At 37.5% G+C, this 16,791-nt stretch overlaps 1 protein-coding gene across 3 annotated transcripts in view; it reads left to right on the top strand.

The window, feature by feature from the left end:
- MIPOL1 (mirror-image polydactyly 1) overlaps window positions 1-16,791 on the top strand; it is a 234,362-nt gene that overhangs the window by 23,822 nt on the left and 193,749 nt on the right. For all 3 annotated transcript variants that reach the window (XM_042438916.1, XM_042438906.1, XM_042438897.1), the window contains exons 5-7: window positions 8,722-8,851; window positions 12,776-12,809; window positions 13,069-13,239. In XM_042438916.1, the coding sequence (XP_042294850.1) occupies window positions 8,722-8,851; window positions 12,776-12,809; window positions 13,069-13,239 (335 nt within the window). The remainder of the gene's footprint in view (window positions 1-8,721; window positions 8,852-12,775; window positions 12,810-13,068; window positions 13,240-16,791) is intronic.

A 16,791-nucleotide genomic window follows, 5' to 3' on the forward strand; every position in this document is an offset into this window, starting at 1 on the left:
AGTGAGCTGTTTTCAAACAATTGAAATATCTGGCACCAATTTCACTATGGGCCTCTGAATCCAGGTAGAGGGGAACAGGAAAATCTCAATAATGCAGGCATTTTCCTATAATCTAATGAGACTGGGGACAGTCCTTAAATGTTCCCATATATGCATATATAGGTAATGGGCAGAAACCAGGTATCCCAGGGGGAGAAACAGGCAGAAATCATGGATAGTTAAAGCTATTTAATTTGCTACCACAAAGTGTGGTGATGGCCATTTCCTATTTATTAAACAAATTGACTTTCAGTAACAGCTGGTTGGCCTCTTCAGTCTGATCCAGCAAGGTCTTATGATCTTTACTCTGGGTGTGTGGCATTTCCCAAGAAGCCTCAACATACATATAGAGAGAGGGGCAACATCACCCGGATGTTAAGTTATAAGTGTTAAGTTTTGAAGGCCTGTTCTATGAGAGAACTACATGCTGCAACAATAAATCTTCTAAACCACCTTAAAACTCTCCTTAGCTGGTTTAGCACATGCAATTGAGCAGGGTGTTCCAGATAAACACTGCCAAGCAGTTAGTTAATGTTTGTTGTTTTATTAAAGTCCTTGGCTGTTGGCCACATTGCAGTTGAGAAAGTATATTGTCTGGTTTAATGATCTAATAATTGCTACCGTTTGAAACAACAGTGGCTATCAGGTAAATTGTTGTTGTTGTATGCCTTTCCCACTTATGGCAATCCTACCACAGTGCTTTCTTGCCAAGATTTGTGCAGATTGGGTTTGCCTTTGACTTCCTCTGAGGCTGAGAAAGTGTGACTTGCCCAAGGTCACCCAGTTTCTGTGACTGAGCAGGGATGTGAACCCTTATCTCCAGAGTCGTAGTCTAATGCTCAAACCACCATACCATGCTGGTGAATCCCATCAGGTGAATAACAAATAGTAATTTTAAATATTTTTTCTTCGTTGTATTAAAGTTATGTTTCATCTTTCTAAACACAAGATTTTCAGAGGCTGGGATGAACTATAGATATGAAAGAAGATGCACGGACTGTGTATGTATGTGCCTTCAAGTCACCTATTGGTTTAATATGACACCACAACTTTCATAAGGTGTTCTTAGGCAAGGAATGCACAGAGGTAGTTTGCCATTGCCTTCATTTGAAATATAGTGTACAGCACCTGGTAATCCTTGGCAGTCTCCCATCCAAGTACTAAACAGGGCACACACTATTCCACATCAATATTAAATGTAAAGGGGGGGGGTTCTGTAGGCAGAAAACTGAGAATAAGATGCCATACTTAAAGTGCTTTAATTTCCTGAGTAGCACAGAATAATTCACAGTTTGGAACTCACAATTTTGATACCAAATACCCAGTTTTAAAACAATTGCTTGTTTTAAGAGATACATATTATTTGTGATTTTAAAGTACTTTAAAAGTGACTTTAAAAGAACGTCTAATATCTATACAATAGCTAAATGTATACTTTACAGCAATAGCAGTAACACAACAATGCTTTGCTTGAGATGAAATTCAGAGATGTTTTTAAAACTGTGGAATTCCTGCAATATGTCAAACCATGGGATATTCTGTGGACGGTGATGGTCTAAATATGTGAAATTTTTCATATTTTCCTCAGTCTGGTTTGTGCTTGATGCACATTCCATACCACTTTACCTAGCAGTGCTTCCTTAAAGTCTCTTCAGCTAATGAACTGCTCTTTTTTAATCTTTCAAATGAGGATTTAAATCTAGATGAAATATTTTATTTATTTAATTTATATCCCATGTTTCTCCTTAGAGAGGATCCAAGGCACCTTACGACATTACTTTTAAATATTTATGAATAAGGTTGGGAAAGTTCTAGTTATTGAGGCAAACAAGCAACAGTTTGGACTGCATTTGGAAGACAAATGAATCAAGTCACAAACCGGAAATATAAATTTATTAGCATTAGTTAATTCTTCTTTCCGTTTCCATTTTCTCATCATTATAGGGAAATATCTACCATTTCTTTTAAGCTCACTTCGGTGACTTCTTTTTAGATGCCATTTATTTTTCTTTCTTGCATGTCATCCATTAAAGATTAGCTGTGGAAGGTTGGAGCATGGAGAGATTATGAATGCCAGAACAACTCCTCTGGAATAATAATCAGTTTTTGATATTTAATGCTGTTTGACTTTTGCAGACACATTTCTTATTAACCTTTGATACAAAGAGAAATCCAGGTTCCTGATATCTCATGGAGAAGATGAATTTGAGATCCTCTTCCAATTAAAGTGAAATAAGGCCAATATTGGGCTTTAGCCAAAAGATCTCAACAGTTCCCAACCCTTGTGTTTATAAATCTAAATATGTGTGACATTCTATTTTTTTAAAAGAATGTAACAGACATAGTTTTACTAATAATTCTGTCCTAAAATTATTCTTTCTATATACAGTATGTACTTAGCCTTAGTTTTGTTGTAAGACTGTTACATTATAGTTATGCAAATACATTTTTCTAAACCTTTCATCAGATGGTGTCTTGATAAATGCAAAGACCTTTAAGACACCAGAGGTGCTGTTTAGTTCCACTCAATCGATTTGAGTTTTCTCATGGACTTCAGATAGAGCTGAATTGTGCTGTCAAGTTACTGAACTTGTAGCAGTAATATTTGAAATGGAGACTTGAGTCATGAAAATGGTGGTGGGGAGGAATGAAGAGAAATGTTCTTTTTGCTTTAATTACAAAGGTGTATTCTGGGGTAGGGGGCTTAATGAAATAAAAAGCACAATCCCAAATGCAGTATAGCACATTTTGATTTTATATAATAGTTTGTTAATTGGAGAAGCAACCTTGTTTCCATATTAATGAAAGTAATTGTGTAGTGTTGTACGTATAAGTCTGTTTAGCATATATTAGTTGGATATGTTCTTGCTTTCCTGTCAATTAAGAAAACAACAATAAAATTCCAGCATATTCTTAGAGAAATTTAGTTCCCTGTTGAGAGTCTCCCATCTGTACACAATTCAAAATTCCTGAATTTCACTATTTGTGTTAATTAGGGGTCCTTTAAAAATAATATGCATGTAAATTATATTTGTCAAAATTTACTACTTGGAAAGCAGTAGCAACGCAGTTTTAGAAAAGTCATCTCAGCACAATTATTTTGGAAGGAGAACGGCAAGTTTAGTGCATTGCAAAGATTAGTATTGATAAGAAATGCAGAGAGTTAAATGCAGATGAAGAAAATGTACATAGTCTCATTTACATGCCTTCTCTTTCATTTTCTCTCTGGTGCTCAAAGTAAATAGGAACACACCACAGTATGGCATCTTTTCCCTTACTTTTATTGCTAAACATTTTGGGCTCTTTGGTGGAATCGGTGTATTTACATCACCAGAAATTTAAGAGCCTTTGAATACCTCAAACCAAATACGTACAACAAACATAAGGTAACAAACATGTCAGTACATTCTATCTGTGTTTGAACACACTTCTTTATCTGCAGAGTCATATTTATATGTAAATGGCTTTTAGTCTGTAATGCTTAGTACTGACCTGTTAAAACTGCTCCACTTTCATTCACGCATCCCTGTAATGCTTATACCCTAATGACATCAGAATAATGTCATTTAAAAAAATAAAGTACAGTACCATGGGACTGCTGACATTCATTTTAACAAGACCACAATCTAGCTGTTAGACTATTCTAAGATTATCAGCATTCTGCAATATGTTGTGTGTACAAGCAGATAAGTAGCACATTGATGTGACTCTGGTACAGATTACAGTATGCACACACACACAGAAAGGCACAGACAGGAGCTAAAGCTTTCTGGGTTGGGACAAATATTGGGTGGGATGAATACTGGTGACATTGTTTTCAGCAGAACCTACCTTTTCACACAGAACCCATTTCCTTACTCCATCAAAAAAAAAAAAAAAGCAATCCAACACCTTCACAGGAGATATATACTAACACAAAATAATTATAGGTAGGTTTCCCATAAAATGAACTAGGAAAATAAGTAAATGAAACAGGCCGTTACAGATAGCTCAGATTCAAAGGATGGCATTACAGAGAATTAGCTTTATCTTGCATTCCTGCCTTACTGATTATTTCAAGCAGAGAACAAAAAACAGAAAATGTTTGTACTCCATTTTTTCTCCCACTGCATATTAGCTCTCTATCTGTCTGCTTTGAAAAATATTTTGGGGGGATTAAGAACATTTTATCATTACTAGAAATATCCTTGTACAAGGTACTTTTTTGCCCCTTCATATTGGCCCTTTTAGGGGAAAGACAACTGTGCAAGGCCATTAGAAGTCCTGTGATCATTCCTTCACCGGCTCTATGGAAAATCCTAGGTCACACAGAGTTCAACAACTCCTAATCCTGAATACTAAATCCAAAATCGCAAAACCCCTCACAACAATCTTCTCATTATTGCAGCAATTTTCTTTCTCTTTTCCTCTTTCTTTCTTTCTTTTTTTACTTAATGAGAATTCCTAAGAATTGATCACAGCCAAAACAAGTAAGAAAATTCAGAAATCATACACACAGGAAGAGTGGTAGTTGTTGATACATGAACATTTTGTAAGAGGTTTTAGTTTCAAGTTTCCTGGTAGGCATTTAGCTAGAAGGCTTTTTAATTTTTAAATTTTAAGAAGAATGTACGATTTCAGAGATAAAATATTTGCCACAAAATATTTCTCAGAGCAGTGCATCAGAATGCAGCCTGCTCCAGAGCATACTGTATTGTGCATACTCATGTTTTATTTATACAACTGGTACATTGTCTAAGATGTTAGGGTTATTTTTCTTTTAATACGTGTCATGCGAGTTTTGCAGCAGATTTATAAAAAAAAATCCTAACTATTTCTTCTTTTGTAGCTTTAGTATTCAGTTTCTATATTTACACAGATGACCCTTAAGAAATCAGCAAACAGAGATAAATGTCCCTTCTCTGCCACTTGCCCAGATCCCATTGAATGTTCTCTTGTTTGGAGAATCATGAACCAATGTTTATAATAGAATAATTTCTAACACCCTCTCTTGCTACTACTGTATTTTAAAGATAGTTTAAAAGTGTGGCCGAAAGGTTTGCCAACAGAATCGGGTTTAACTAAGAAAATATGTACACTACTTTGACTCAGTAAACTCACACTCCAAATGGTTCAGCTTCTTCATATTTGCTTTATCCCATATTAGAAAACAATTAGCTTACTAAACAAATTTGAGTATTTGGGGGAAAAGATCTACTTTGAGTCTCTCTCATTTGACTAAGAATTACAGGATATTTGATAAGCTTGTTTAAAAATGGACATATCCAAATATTATCGTAAACACCCAATGATTTGTTTTACCTGCAATATAAGTATTTTACTTAGTTGGCTTACATAGTAGCTAATAATATTTGTTAATGTAATTTAACTGCTGTGAACCTTTACTGAACAAATATTGAAATTTATACAAGTCAAAGAATGAGGATCTCTAATGACTTTTGTAAAGACTTCCGTTTAATAGTTAAAGAGAAAAGTTTATATGACATAGCCAATGTAATTAACAGCAGATTTTACATTTAATAAAAAGAAAGAAGCATATGTATTTGCTTTATTCATTCCAGCATAATTTGCATTACAGTTATGGGTATTTAATGAGCAAATTCCAGCTAAAATGCTATGTTGATTTTCTAAGTGAACTTTGAAATAGCTATGTGCCTTACAAAAATGGTCTGTTTACCATTATTATCTACCTTAAAACTACAAGTGTGTTAGAGTTGATGGGTTTAGTACAATTACTGTTCAGCCGTGGGGAAGTGGGGAGATTTTTGTAGATGGGGTGTTGACTTTGATTCTGTCCTGACGGATAAGATATTCAAGCAAATGCTGACAGGCCAATCTTTCAGCAAATCACTTAAATATATGTTTTAGTCATGGAAATTATAGGTTGTTTCTCTTGTTCATGAAGCAAAATGTGGTGCACATTGATTCAGTTGTTCAATTTGTAGGAATTTTTATTCTCATTGAAGCCAGTGAGCTTGAGAATGCCTAATGGGCCTGATTCCTTATCCCTCCCCCCATATCAAGGCACCCTGACATTGAATATGCACATTCAGTTCAGTAAGCTTACCGTTTCAATTAAAATGTCATTTCAAAAAATATTTGAGCACACTAGACTTGGTTGAAACACTGTTGCCAAGATAAACCCAGCTGTTCCAGGAAATCTGAAAGGTGACTTTGGAGCTAGAGTCCTGGAAGTCCTCGCCAGTAGTCCAGCTGAGGTCAAATAGACTACTCAGGATGGCTGGAATTCATGTGAATAAGAAACTGATTTGTCCACATCTGTTCATTGGAGTAATTAAAAAAATAAGGATGTCCACTGAACCACAGGCAGGTAATACCTATTATTAGGGTCATCCCAAGACCTCTTGCTTCCTGAGGTGGAACTGCAAATTATGCTTACTCACCTAATTTAAGATGTTTAGTACCTAAAGCCAGCCAAGTTTTGGGGGCTAAAAATCTCTCAGAATTTCTCAAATACTATCCCACATCTCTGTAGGTAAAGATACACATTACAATGTGCCCTTGGAATCCGCTGGGGTTTAGTTCTAGGACCCTCTATGGAGACCAAAATAGTATAGTCAAATAGTATCCCTTATGGCAAAATTAAGGTTTGCTTTTTTGGATTATTAAAAAAAAACATTTTCAAAGCATGAATGGTTGAATTTGTGGATACAGAATCCATGGTTATGGAGAGCCCATTGTATTTGACAATTTGCTTCCTTTTTGAGCTATCCAAAAAACACTGTCTGAAGTAGCTGTCTTACCCTGACTGAATGGTAGCACATGATTTGCAAAGTTGTTCTCATGTGCAGAAAGCAGCCCCATGGACCATGTGGTTGCTAAAATCACTGGAAATGTCTTCAGTAATCTGTACTGTTCCATTTACTTCCTCTCATTTTGGGTATCACAACTCCTATTTCAGAATAGCCAAAATTGTCTCACAGACCACCTGGTCTAGACCTGTCATTGCCTTGCCTTATTACCATACCTTGGAGCAAATACTGGGTTGTTCAAGATGTGGTTTGGTGTTATATGACCAAATACCATAGTGCTTTGTCTGACTTCTGACCTTTGATTTCACAAGAAACAGTAGTGTGATGTTACTTACAAATGGGGCAAACTGTGGTTACTACAAACTATAATATGTGCAGCTTAGGTTAAAAAGCAAATTGGATTAGTTCAAAAGATGTTCTTCAAGAAGAAGAATAAAATAATAAAATAAACTTTATTCTTATACTCCGCCTTTCTGCTGCAGCAACCAAGGCGGCTTACATGACTAGAAGCAGTTCTTTGATTTGTAAGAGGGTTTCAGTACACTGGAGGCATTTGTAAATCAAGTCTCATTTGTTAGGTAGGTAGAGGTAGATGGGATGCACCTACCTTTGAATATCAGTTGATAGGAAATATCAACAGGAGAATATTGTTGTGCTTATATCCTGCTGTGGTCTTCTCTTATATATCTGTTTAGCTACAGAAAGTATGGAATGTTGAAAAAGAGGATTTTGTTCTAATCTAACATGGGTTTTGTGTTTAGCAGCCTAATGTCTAGTTTAATATTTATCAATTATGCCATGAAAAAACAATAATATAGTCAGCCCTATCAATCCACGGACTTGCCATCCACAGATTTGAGCATCCACAGCTGGCCCCACCCCATTGTCCCTAATGCTGGTGTATGCACAAAGCTGCATGCTGCCATTAAGAAGAATGGGACTTGAGGTCCCTCAGGTTTTAGCATCAATGTGTGTGCGAGGCGGGGATGGAACTCCTACAGATATGAAGGGCCAACTATTATTTAATTGGGTGCTTTGAATCTTTAGACTTGCCCAAAGGACCACTCAGGATTATTATATCCAGGGATGAATACATTAAGGGCATGTGTACACAAGGGGGGACCCCCCCCCAAAAAAAAACAAACCTTGGCTTCACAAGGCCACACAACATATGGTCCTGTCCGCACCAAAATCATGCCCTAACCCAGATTTTAAAAACTTCATGTTTTTCCTAGCATTTGCACGAAATCCTAGTATTTGCTGTAGCATGAACAATTGGTCTGCCCTGGATTCGGGAGAGGGTGGAGAACTAGAATAGCGCACTACCTGGCAGGTGCCATCATTTACCTCAATTTTCAGGCCAGCTCCTGGGCAAAAATGATTAAATAAAGGTTTTTCCCCCTTTGCCACTGCTGGTGCACACTTGCTTGGTCTAAGGTCAAAAATGAGATGCCCAGATTACACTGGCTCCAAGGAGGGAAAACTTTTCTGTAACTATTCCAGCCAGCTCGGAGATTGAAGTAAATGCCAGACAGAGATCTGTCCTGGTTCTGCCTGGAAGCTGATAGAGGAAATGCAGCAACTGGGGGCCAGAGCAACATCCGAATGCATGGACACATGTAGACATCTACTCAGTGTCCCTGAAGAGACACAACAAGATAGGCAGAACATTTGGGGGAGTCCATTCGGACTTTTGGCTCTCATGTAGACTAGTCTGTAATCTGGAAAATTAAATTTTATCCAAACTAACATGCCTAATAAAAACTGTTACAACAGTTACAGAACCATTACAGTTTTCTGAAATGGAGATCTATTGGTGTGGAAAATTTCTATGTGGTATAGAATGATTCTGACACAAAATCTCTACCTTCATCATATTCACACGTTAAAAATACTTGCTGTATTGCAGCTTTGGTTCAGGAAGTTCATTCTGCACAACGGGAACGTGATGATGCCATCATGGCAAGACTGAAGTTGGCCAATGAAGAGAGAGATGATGCATGGAAACGAATAAAATCATTGGAGCAATCTTTTGAAACGTATGTATATATCCTGGAATTTGTTCAATTTACTGTTTCTTGTTCAAGTGTCCTGTCTTGCGTATGAATGCAGTTGTATCTAATACACACACACACAATGGCATTTTTCATTTACTGATCATTTCAGCCTCTTCCCTATGGAATCTTCAGATCTTACCAGCTTTGTGGAAAATATTATTGATTTACTGCATTTACAGGCCCAGTGAGAATTATCTGCTGACAGAACTTGTTCCATCAGTAGAATCAGGTGGGGATAATCTGCTCTCCTGACTACAAACTCCATTCTGTCTCTGAAACCTGATCTGTAGGGCTTGCAAGCACTGGGTTTTCAGGTGGTGCCACGGGCTGCAGCAGAGAAGGAGGGAAAACATTCAGTTGCACTGGCACTGTGGTACCAGCACAATGATGGATTTAGACTATGCTCACATATCATTTTAAGTGCACTTAAGTCCACTATGCCTTACCTAGTGCATTCCTGGGTACAAAACTATGGCCTGTCCCAGGGGCCCATTTACACTACACAATTACAGTGCTGTGATTCCAGTTTAACTGCCTTCACAACTTTGTGGGATTTGCAGTTTAGATTTCTCAAGCAGAATGCTCACCCCCTTTCAAACTGAAGACCCCAGGATCCCATAGGCTGTTGCTATGATAGTTAAAATGGAATCATAGTACTATACTTGTGGAGTATACAAGGGCCTTTGGGAAAAGGAAAGAATTATACTATTTTTCTGAGCTGAAGATGAAGGAAATATCATGAAGGAAGGGCAGGGCAGGAGAGAAAACCACAGAGGGGATGCCCTATTTTTCCCATTCCCGTCATTAGCCCCAATATCAAATACGAAGCAGAATTGTCTGTTTGCTACATGAATAACAAGAGTTTCAGGCAGGCCTTTGGTGTTATTTGTTGCAATTTTTATTATTGATTTACAGTCACAATTTTTCTCCTGAGACAGAAAAAAAAGGTTCAGGTGGGGGTGAGGGACAAGGATTGATTTTAAATAGGAATAAATCCAGGAAGTGTGACATTTCATACCACAGTCCAGTGCTTGGACTACAAGTTGTCATTCAAAAGTTACACTGTACAGAAAATCAATCTCCCCTTTTTATGCTAGTAGGTGCTTTTCTGTCATTTAAAAAACAAAACACCCTTTCATTATTAAATGGTAATCGAATATACTACTTCTCCTGACATCTCATATCATGCAATAATATTAATTTTCTTTAGTTAAAATAAAATACTTCTTTTTCATATATTTTTACTGTTTCATTAATATCTGAAGGATGCAGCACAAGATGTTGATGAATCCAAACTGCTCATTTCCTTACTCTGAGGCTGAGATAGTATGATTTTGTGTTGTTGTGCATTGGGTTTTGCAAAGTTTTGCCATTTGTTGTCACCTCTCCATATCTACTTGTACCATTCTTTTTGGGACTATTTTAGTGATTTCTTGGTCCTCTGCTTGGGCTCTTCCAAAGGTCTGGTATGCTGGGATGCCCCTGTGGTTTGAGGAGCAATTTTCTTATGAATTTTTAAAAAATATCACAGTTAACAGCATTATAATAAAAAAGATCAGTTTCATAAATGCACTATAGCAACATAACAAAAAAATTGAGGGAGAAAGAAAGAGAAGGATACATTTTGTTCTGTTTTTTCTCAGCATGAAAAAAGGAAACACATTTGAGGATGAGAATAAAATGTTGAAGCTGGTACTGGAAGCAGCCAGAAAGCAGTTTGGGAGAAATCTCATTTGGATCTTAGAAGGGGGAAAAGCCTGAGAATCACAGCAAAAAAATATTGTGACATCCAGAAACATGACAACACATTTGCCGTATCTGTCAGAGCCCTAGGTCTTTCCATGAGCTTTAAAATTATGCACAAAGTTGTGATTTGTAAAGCCCTATATGGCTGTGGTCCAGACTATCTGAAAGCTCATACCTCCCCATAAGAACTTGCCTGAGTCATGATCTTTGGAGGGTGGGGGGCTTTCTCTCTGCCCCACCAGTCTCCCAGGCTTATCTGACCTGTTTCTAGGCTACGGAACTCACTCCCAAATGTGGCTCAGTTGGCCCCTTCTTTGATCTCTTTTCTCTGGCAGGAAAAGACTTTCTTATTTAAACTGACCCTCAGCCTTCAACTGGTTGAGGCAAGAGAATGCTCAATAGGTGTGCTGTGTATTTTTTTTTAATATGTAAGTGGTGCTGGATGTGTTTTCAATTGTTTTACATTAATGTAAGGGGTGTTGTATGTGTTTTCTGTTGTTTTAAATTAATGCTTTACTTCGATCGGTTGTTCAATGCTTTTTAAAAGTTTTGCACTACATATTGTTTTAGCTGTTTAGTTTTAACCTGTATTGTAAGCCTCTTTGGGATCTATATTGGGACAGGTAGGTGGGATATCAATTAAATAAAGGCAGAATATAAAATAAAATAAAACATCTCCAAAAGCATTATTGTTGAAGCCAGTTCACATTACCATGCCCATTACTCTCCAAATATTGACTGACTGCCAACTCAACCACTCACATCTCTTCTAGGGGGTTCCTCTCCAAAAATACGTTTTCCACACAGTGGGAGTGAACCAGCCTGCATGTGTATACCAGCTGAAACAGTCGGAAATTTTTTTTTTGCAGTGTCTTAGTCACTCACATGCATACTTATTTTGAAGAGTTAATCCTGTGTAAACCCCCCCCCCCAAGTATTTCTGGTGGGCATGGAATACACTGTGCAAAACAGAATCGGGTCAAATCAAATTAATATTGTGTATGGTTTTTAAAATCTTCTATAATTAAGTGCAGTGTAAATTAATTCCAACATCTTTCACATTACAGTAAAGCAGAATCCAAAGCATTGAATTGAAAAGGATCACTCATATATTGGGGTTTTCTGGAAATATTGCTCCAGAAACTAAAAAAAAAACTCTCTGGAATCATTTTCAATTTCAGTGACAGGAGCTGTAACTGGTAAAAAAATAAAAAATGGAGCTACACAATTCTTAAACCCACAGACTGACCTTGAGAGGGTCCAACTAATCTAATGACCTGCAATGAGATAATTAGGTGCCCTCATTTACGAGTTGGACTTTTTTGTTGGCAGTTCTGTATCTTTACTTTTACTCCTACAGATTATTACATGGCTTACTGTTGCTAATAAATCTAATTACTACACATTTTTAAATTAACATATAATATTGCAGAACAATTTTGACAGAGCTGTAAACCTACTAACAAATTTCTGTAAAATCCTTTATGTATATTCAAGAACAGAATAAGAGGGACAACCATTGGCTTAACTTTATGCATACCCTTTACTTGAAGTTTTTCATATGAAGTTCTACCTAATTTTCTGACCTTCTGTTAAGAACTCAGAGATGTTATACATTTGGTAAACCAACCTCATCTGACATTCCATGGACTTAAGACTGAATGCTAAGCAAACTTGGAAGAAAAAATTCCATTAATGGCTGCAAAACCTAACATCCAGATAAATACATTTTAGGATTGGAAAGCCTGTGTTTATGTGCTTCTGTTTTTTAGGGATTTGGAAAAATGAAATTAAGATATACAATTTCTGGTGACAATCGTAGGCCTAGAAATAAATAAATAAATAAATAAATAAATACATCTGTTCACCTGCCGCTGGGGAACTTTCTTCATCTAAGCACATATGAACAATTGATCCTTGTAGTCATATATAGCAGTAAACATTAATAACTTAACATTCTGAAGTCAGTACTGAAGATATGGTGCATTATTGAAAGATGGAATCGAGCAGGTGGCACTTTAATATGTTCAGTGTCGTGGTTGACTCTAAAGACTAGTAGAATGAAATTACTTGAGGGTTCTAAAGATTTAAAAAGCGAACTCATTTTGCTGCACTAAGGAAATGCTACTGATCAGGCTTTCTGTGTCCCTTTTTTCCTAGGCTAGAAAATATTAACCCTGAAGAAAATGACATGGTAAGCCATTCTCTGAGGAGATTTCTTGATGTCAGTCTTATATCTTAGAGGCTTAAGTTCAATTGAGTGGGTTTCAGGAACTAAGATGTGGGAAAAAGAAGAATTGACACACTAATAATGTACATCTTTGCTGCAGTATGAAAATTCAATAACTTCACTCAGTCAATTTACAATTCACATGTGCCTATTAATTAAAACCCTATATTAAATAAAATATATTAAAACTTCTTGTCTGACTAACATATAATGCTGTTGGTAGACATTACAGGAATTACTGAACAGAATAAACAATGCAGACACTGGGTTGGCAATACGTAGGAGCGGAGCTATAATTGTCGACCGAATATACAGGATCCAGGAACGGAAAAAGAAAATAACAGCTGAAGAAATGAATGCAGTGATCGAAGAACGAGATACTGCAGTGGCTCAAGTAAGTCCACATTATTTTATGAAGGATTCATTGGCAGATATCCATTCACCCCTTTCTCATCACTGCTGGGAAAATGAAAGACTTTCTTGTTTTAACACTTTAGCTTTTTAAAAGACTTTCTTAGGCATGCTGTCATCCCAGAAAATTATTGCAGTGAAATAAGAATAATATATAAAGGGTCTAATTTATACCTCCAAGCTGTTTCTCCATATAATAACCTGTGAGACTATTAAGGAAAAATTATTTATATGATATTAAAAACTGGGGGAATGGAAGTTTCCACCCAGATCTGATATAAAAATCCACGATGACCTTGATAAGTTGAGGGTGGAACACTTAAGGAATGAAATGAAATTTAGTATGACAAGTGCAATGTCAGCTGAAGCTAAGGAAACCAGAACTGTGTATGCAGGGTAAAAAAATGTATGAACACAAGTTGGTATGAAAGAATGGTTAGGCTTGAGTGTAGATGTGAGAGGCGTATGCTGGAATCGTATTACCCATTTTCTCATGAGTAAGCCTCATTGGATTCAGTGGAACTTGCCTTTAAGTAGATAAGCAGAGGATGGAATTGTTACAGTTTATAGAGTATCACAATCTACCAGCTAAAGGTAGCCATCCCATAACAGTTTATGCCCCAAGGAGGTTGGGGATGCAAGTGGCCTATGTCCTGCCCAGCTGGTTTACTAAAGAAAAGGACCTGTCAATTCCAATATGGAATAAAGAAAGAGAAACAACTCAACCATGGTGATACACAGTTTAGATTCTATGTTCTTTTTATGGGCCATACAGTGGAATAGGATCACTGTGCAGAAGTGGTGCTGGAAGGTTACAGGGATACACAGTTTCTGAGTAGCCCTTTCATGTATGATAGGGCTATTTCCATTTACAGAAAGGCTAGAGATCCAGTAGAGGGTCACAGAAGTGGAAGGGGATGCAACAGTCTTCCATGTTGTCCCAAAAGGTCTAGCTCAAGCTGTCAAAGGCATTGAGATTGCAAGAGGTAGGGACAGCCCCTGAATCTAAGATTCTATTTTGATGGTATTCTCAGGTTGGTAGAAGTTCATAGGGAAGAGAGATAATGAGTTTATGGGCTGTGGTATGGGGTAACTGGCCATGAACAAGCATTCCTGAAATACATCACATTGCAATCTGGTTTGGAAGGGAGAGAGACAATGGAGCCCATGGAACCTGAACTGGTGAATTAGAGCATGAAGCATGATGCACTGGTTAAAAGTGGGAACATTGGAAAGGACGGGAGGACAAGTTGACTATTGAGGAGCAGGCCATCTATCCCAGATGATGTGGATATTCATTCATTTATTCAGTTGTTCATTCATTTAGAGCATTTATACTCCATTCTTCATTGAAAAAAGGATTCCAAGTTGGCTTATAAATCATTAATTTGGCAGTTCTCTGCTTTCAGGCCTACAATCTAAAAATACAGGTCACAAGAAAAAGGGGATTTCATTGGGGGAGGGGATGAAGTCCAAGTGATGCTGGCTGCTGTTCTATCCCTCAGAGGCCTCAGCAGTGGTAACTGGAATGGAAGGAGGGCCTTTCACTAGCTGCTGGGCCAAGGTACCTTGGATCTCTACCTTCCTTCTGCAACCTCCCACAGAGGCCAGAGCAACAGCATTTGGAATTGAGGAAAGGCATCTAACAAGTTGTTGTGTCAAGAGAGGATGGGGCAGTGTCTGGTTGCTCTTCTCTCCCTTGGAGCTCACAGTAATGGCAGTTGAAATGAGGAGGACCTCTCACCAGCCACTGTTATACAATGGGTCCTCCACATTTGCTGGAGTTAGGGGCACAAGATCCCCATGAAAGTGGGGAAACCACACACAAACCCCCCCTTTTTTTAAACCTGAGAGAACACTTTAGGCATTTTGTAACTCTTCGGTCACCATCTCGCCAGGCATTGACCATAGAATTGTGCTGGGAGGCCTACAAATGCCTAGATAAGCATTCTGTCTGGGAATCTCTAGGTTCTCCAGAGTGATTTCTGCAAATATTGTCCATAGAGTCGAACTGGAGAAAACATCAATAACATCCATAAATCAAATCTGCAGAAGTCAAAGCCATAAATGTGGAGGCCTGACTGTATTTCATTTCTGTCCATCTAGTTTGCCATTTAGAATGTATTTATAATTAATTGCAAGTAGATTTGCAGCTGGGAAATACAAACTGTAGAATCTTAATTCTTTAAAACTTTTTTTCATACCTTTAAAAAAATACAGAAGACTGGGAGTAAAAGAGAAGATGACAACAGAAGAGGAGATTTTTATATTTGGCTTGTGGCAGCTTTCATTTGTTCAGCATTTTTGTCACAATGTGCTTTCCAGCAGGATTTGTTAAATGCAACTGACAAACTGATCTTTAGCAACTTTGGCTCTGAATTGTGGGTTCAAATTGTGGGTTTCTTTTGAGCTGAAAGTCCATGTCCAAAATATTGAGCAAAATCTTAATAAAAGGCCATTCATCCAGAGCATTTTCTTGGCTGTCCTCCTGGCATTTAATTCATGCCTCAGTGTAACACGCTGGGAGTTTCAAGGAGATAGTGCAGACCATAAATGCCACTTTTATCTTAAGTATACTGCACTCCAAATATTTGATTCCAAGCAGTACTGCTTTACCTGGTATATGTTATATTTAAGAGTGAATACATTTTTATGCAGTTTTCAGTGGTACAGTGCCAAGTTTATAACAACTTTATTACATCAGATCTTTTAGAATTTAATTATTACAGTATTAATAATATGCACCTCCCCCCACACCAGATGTATATACAGATGAATTTACTTCCATTTGCTCCTTGATTGTTTAAAGAATTTACTGTATAATACTTCTTATCTACTTTTTATCTATCCTGCCCCATAGCTGGTCTACTAATTTAATAAAAGTGGACTAAACTCTTTGTCTAAGGAAAAGAATGAGCCAGCCTTCCCCAACGAAGTATCCTCAAAGAGTGATGGACTACAGCTTCCATCATCTTCACCATCAGATGAAAGTTGTAGTCCAGGATGCTATCAGGAAAGGAAGGCAGAATTGAGCTATCCGGTGTCTTTCACGTACTGCTGTCATTTTGATGAGCAGATGTGAACTACAGATCATAACATTTAAAGCAAAACAAGTTTTCTTTTTAATTTTCATCTACAGACAGACATCGTGAAGGGTAGGAAATTTTTACAAAGATTCAATTGGCAGCTAGATGATGGCTGACAATGGAAGCTTAAGCACTATAGCAGAGACTTAGAGCAAGCTGAATAAGAGAAGCTATGTGATAGACTGTCCTATCTTATAAATATCTGAGCTGACTTATGGTCAGAACAGATGATGCCTGTTCCTGAATATCTCCCAAATGCATGATGGAGAAGGGAGTGCGCACCAGCCATTCCACCTTACCTAGGAATGCAGAGTTGAAATGGCATCTATGCATGATGGTCCAGGTTGCAAGGTTGACTCCTAGGTTTTGTCTCAGATATCAGTTATGTGAAATGGGCCTCTGAGTCTGTTTTATGCATGCTGAACCAATTCTAATGTTATGCACACACA

Source organism: Sceloporus undulatus, chromosome 1, assembly GCF_019175285.1.
Source record: "Sceloporus undulatus isolate JIND9_A2432 ecotype Alabama chromosome 1, SceUnd_v1.1, whole genome shotgun sequence".
In the NCBI taxonomy this organism is placed as follows: Eukaryota; Metazoa; Chordata; class Lepidosauria; order Squamata; family Phrynosomatidae; genus Sceloporus; species Sceloporus undulatus.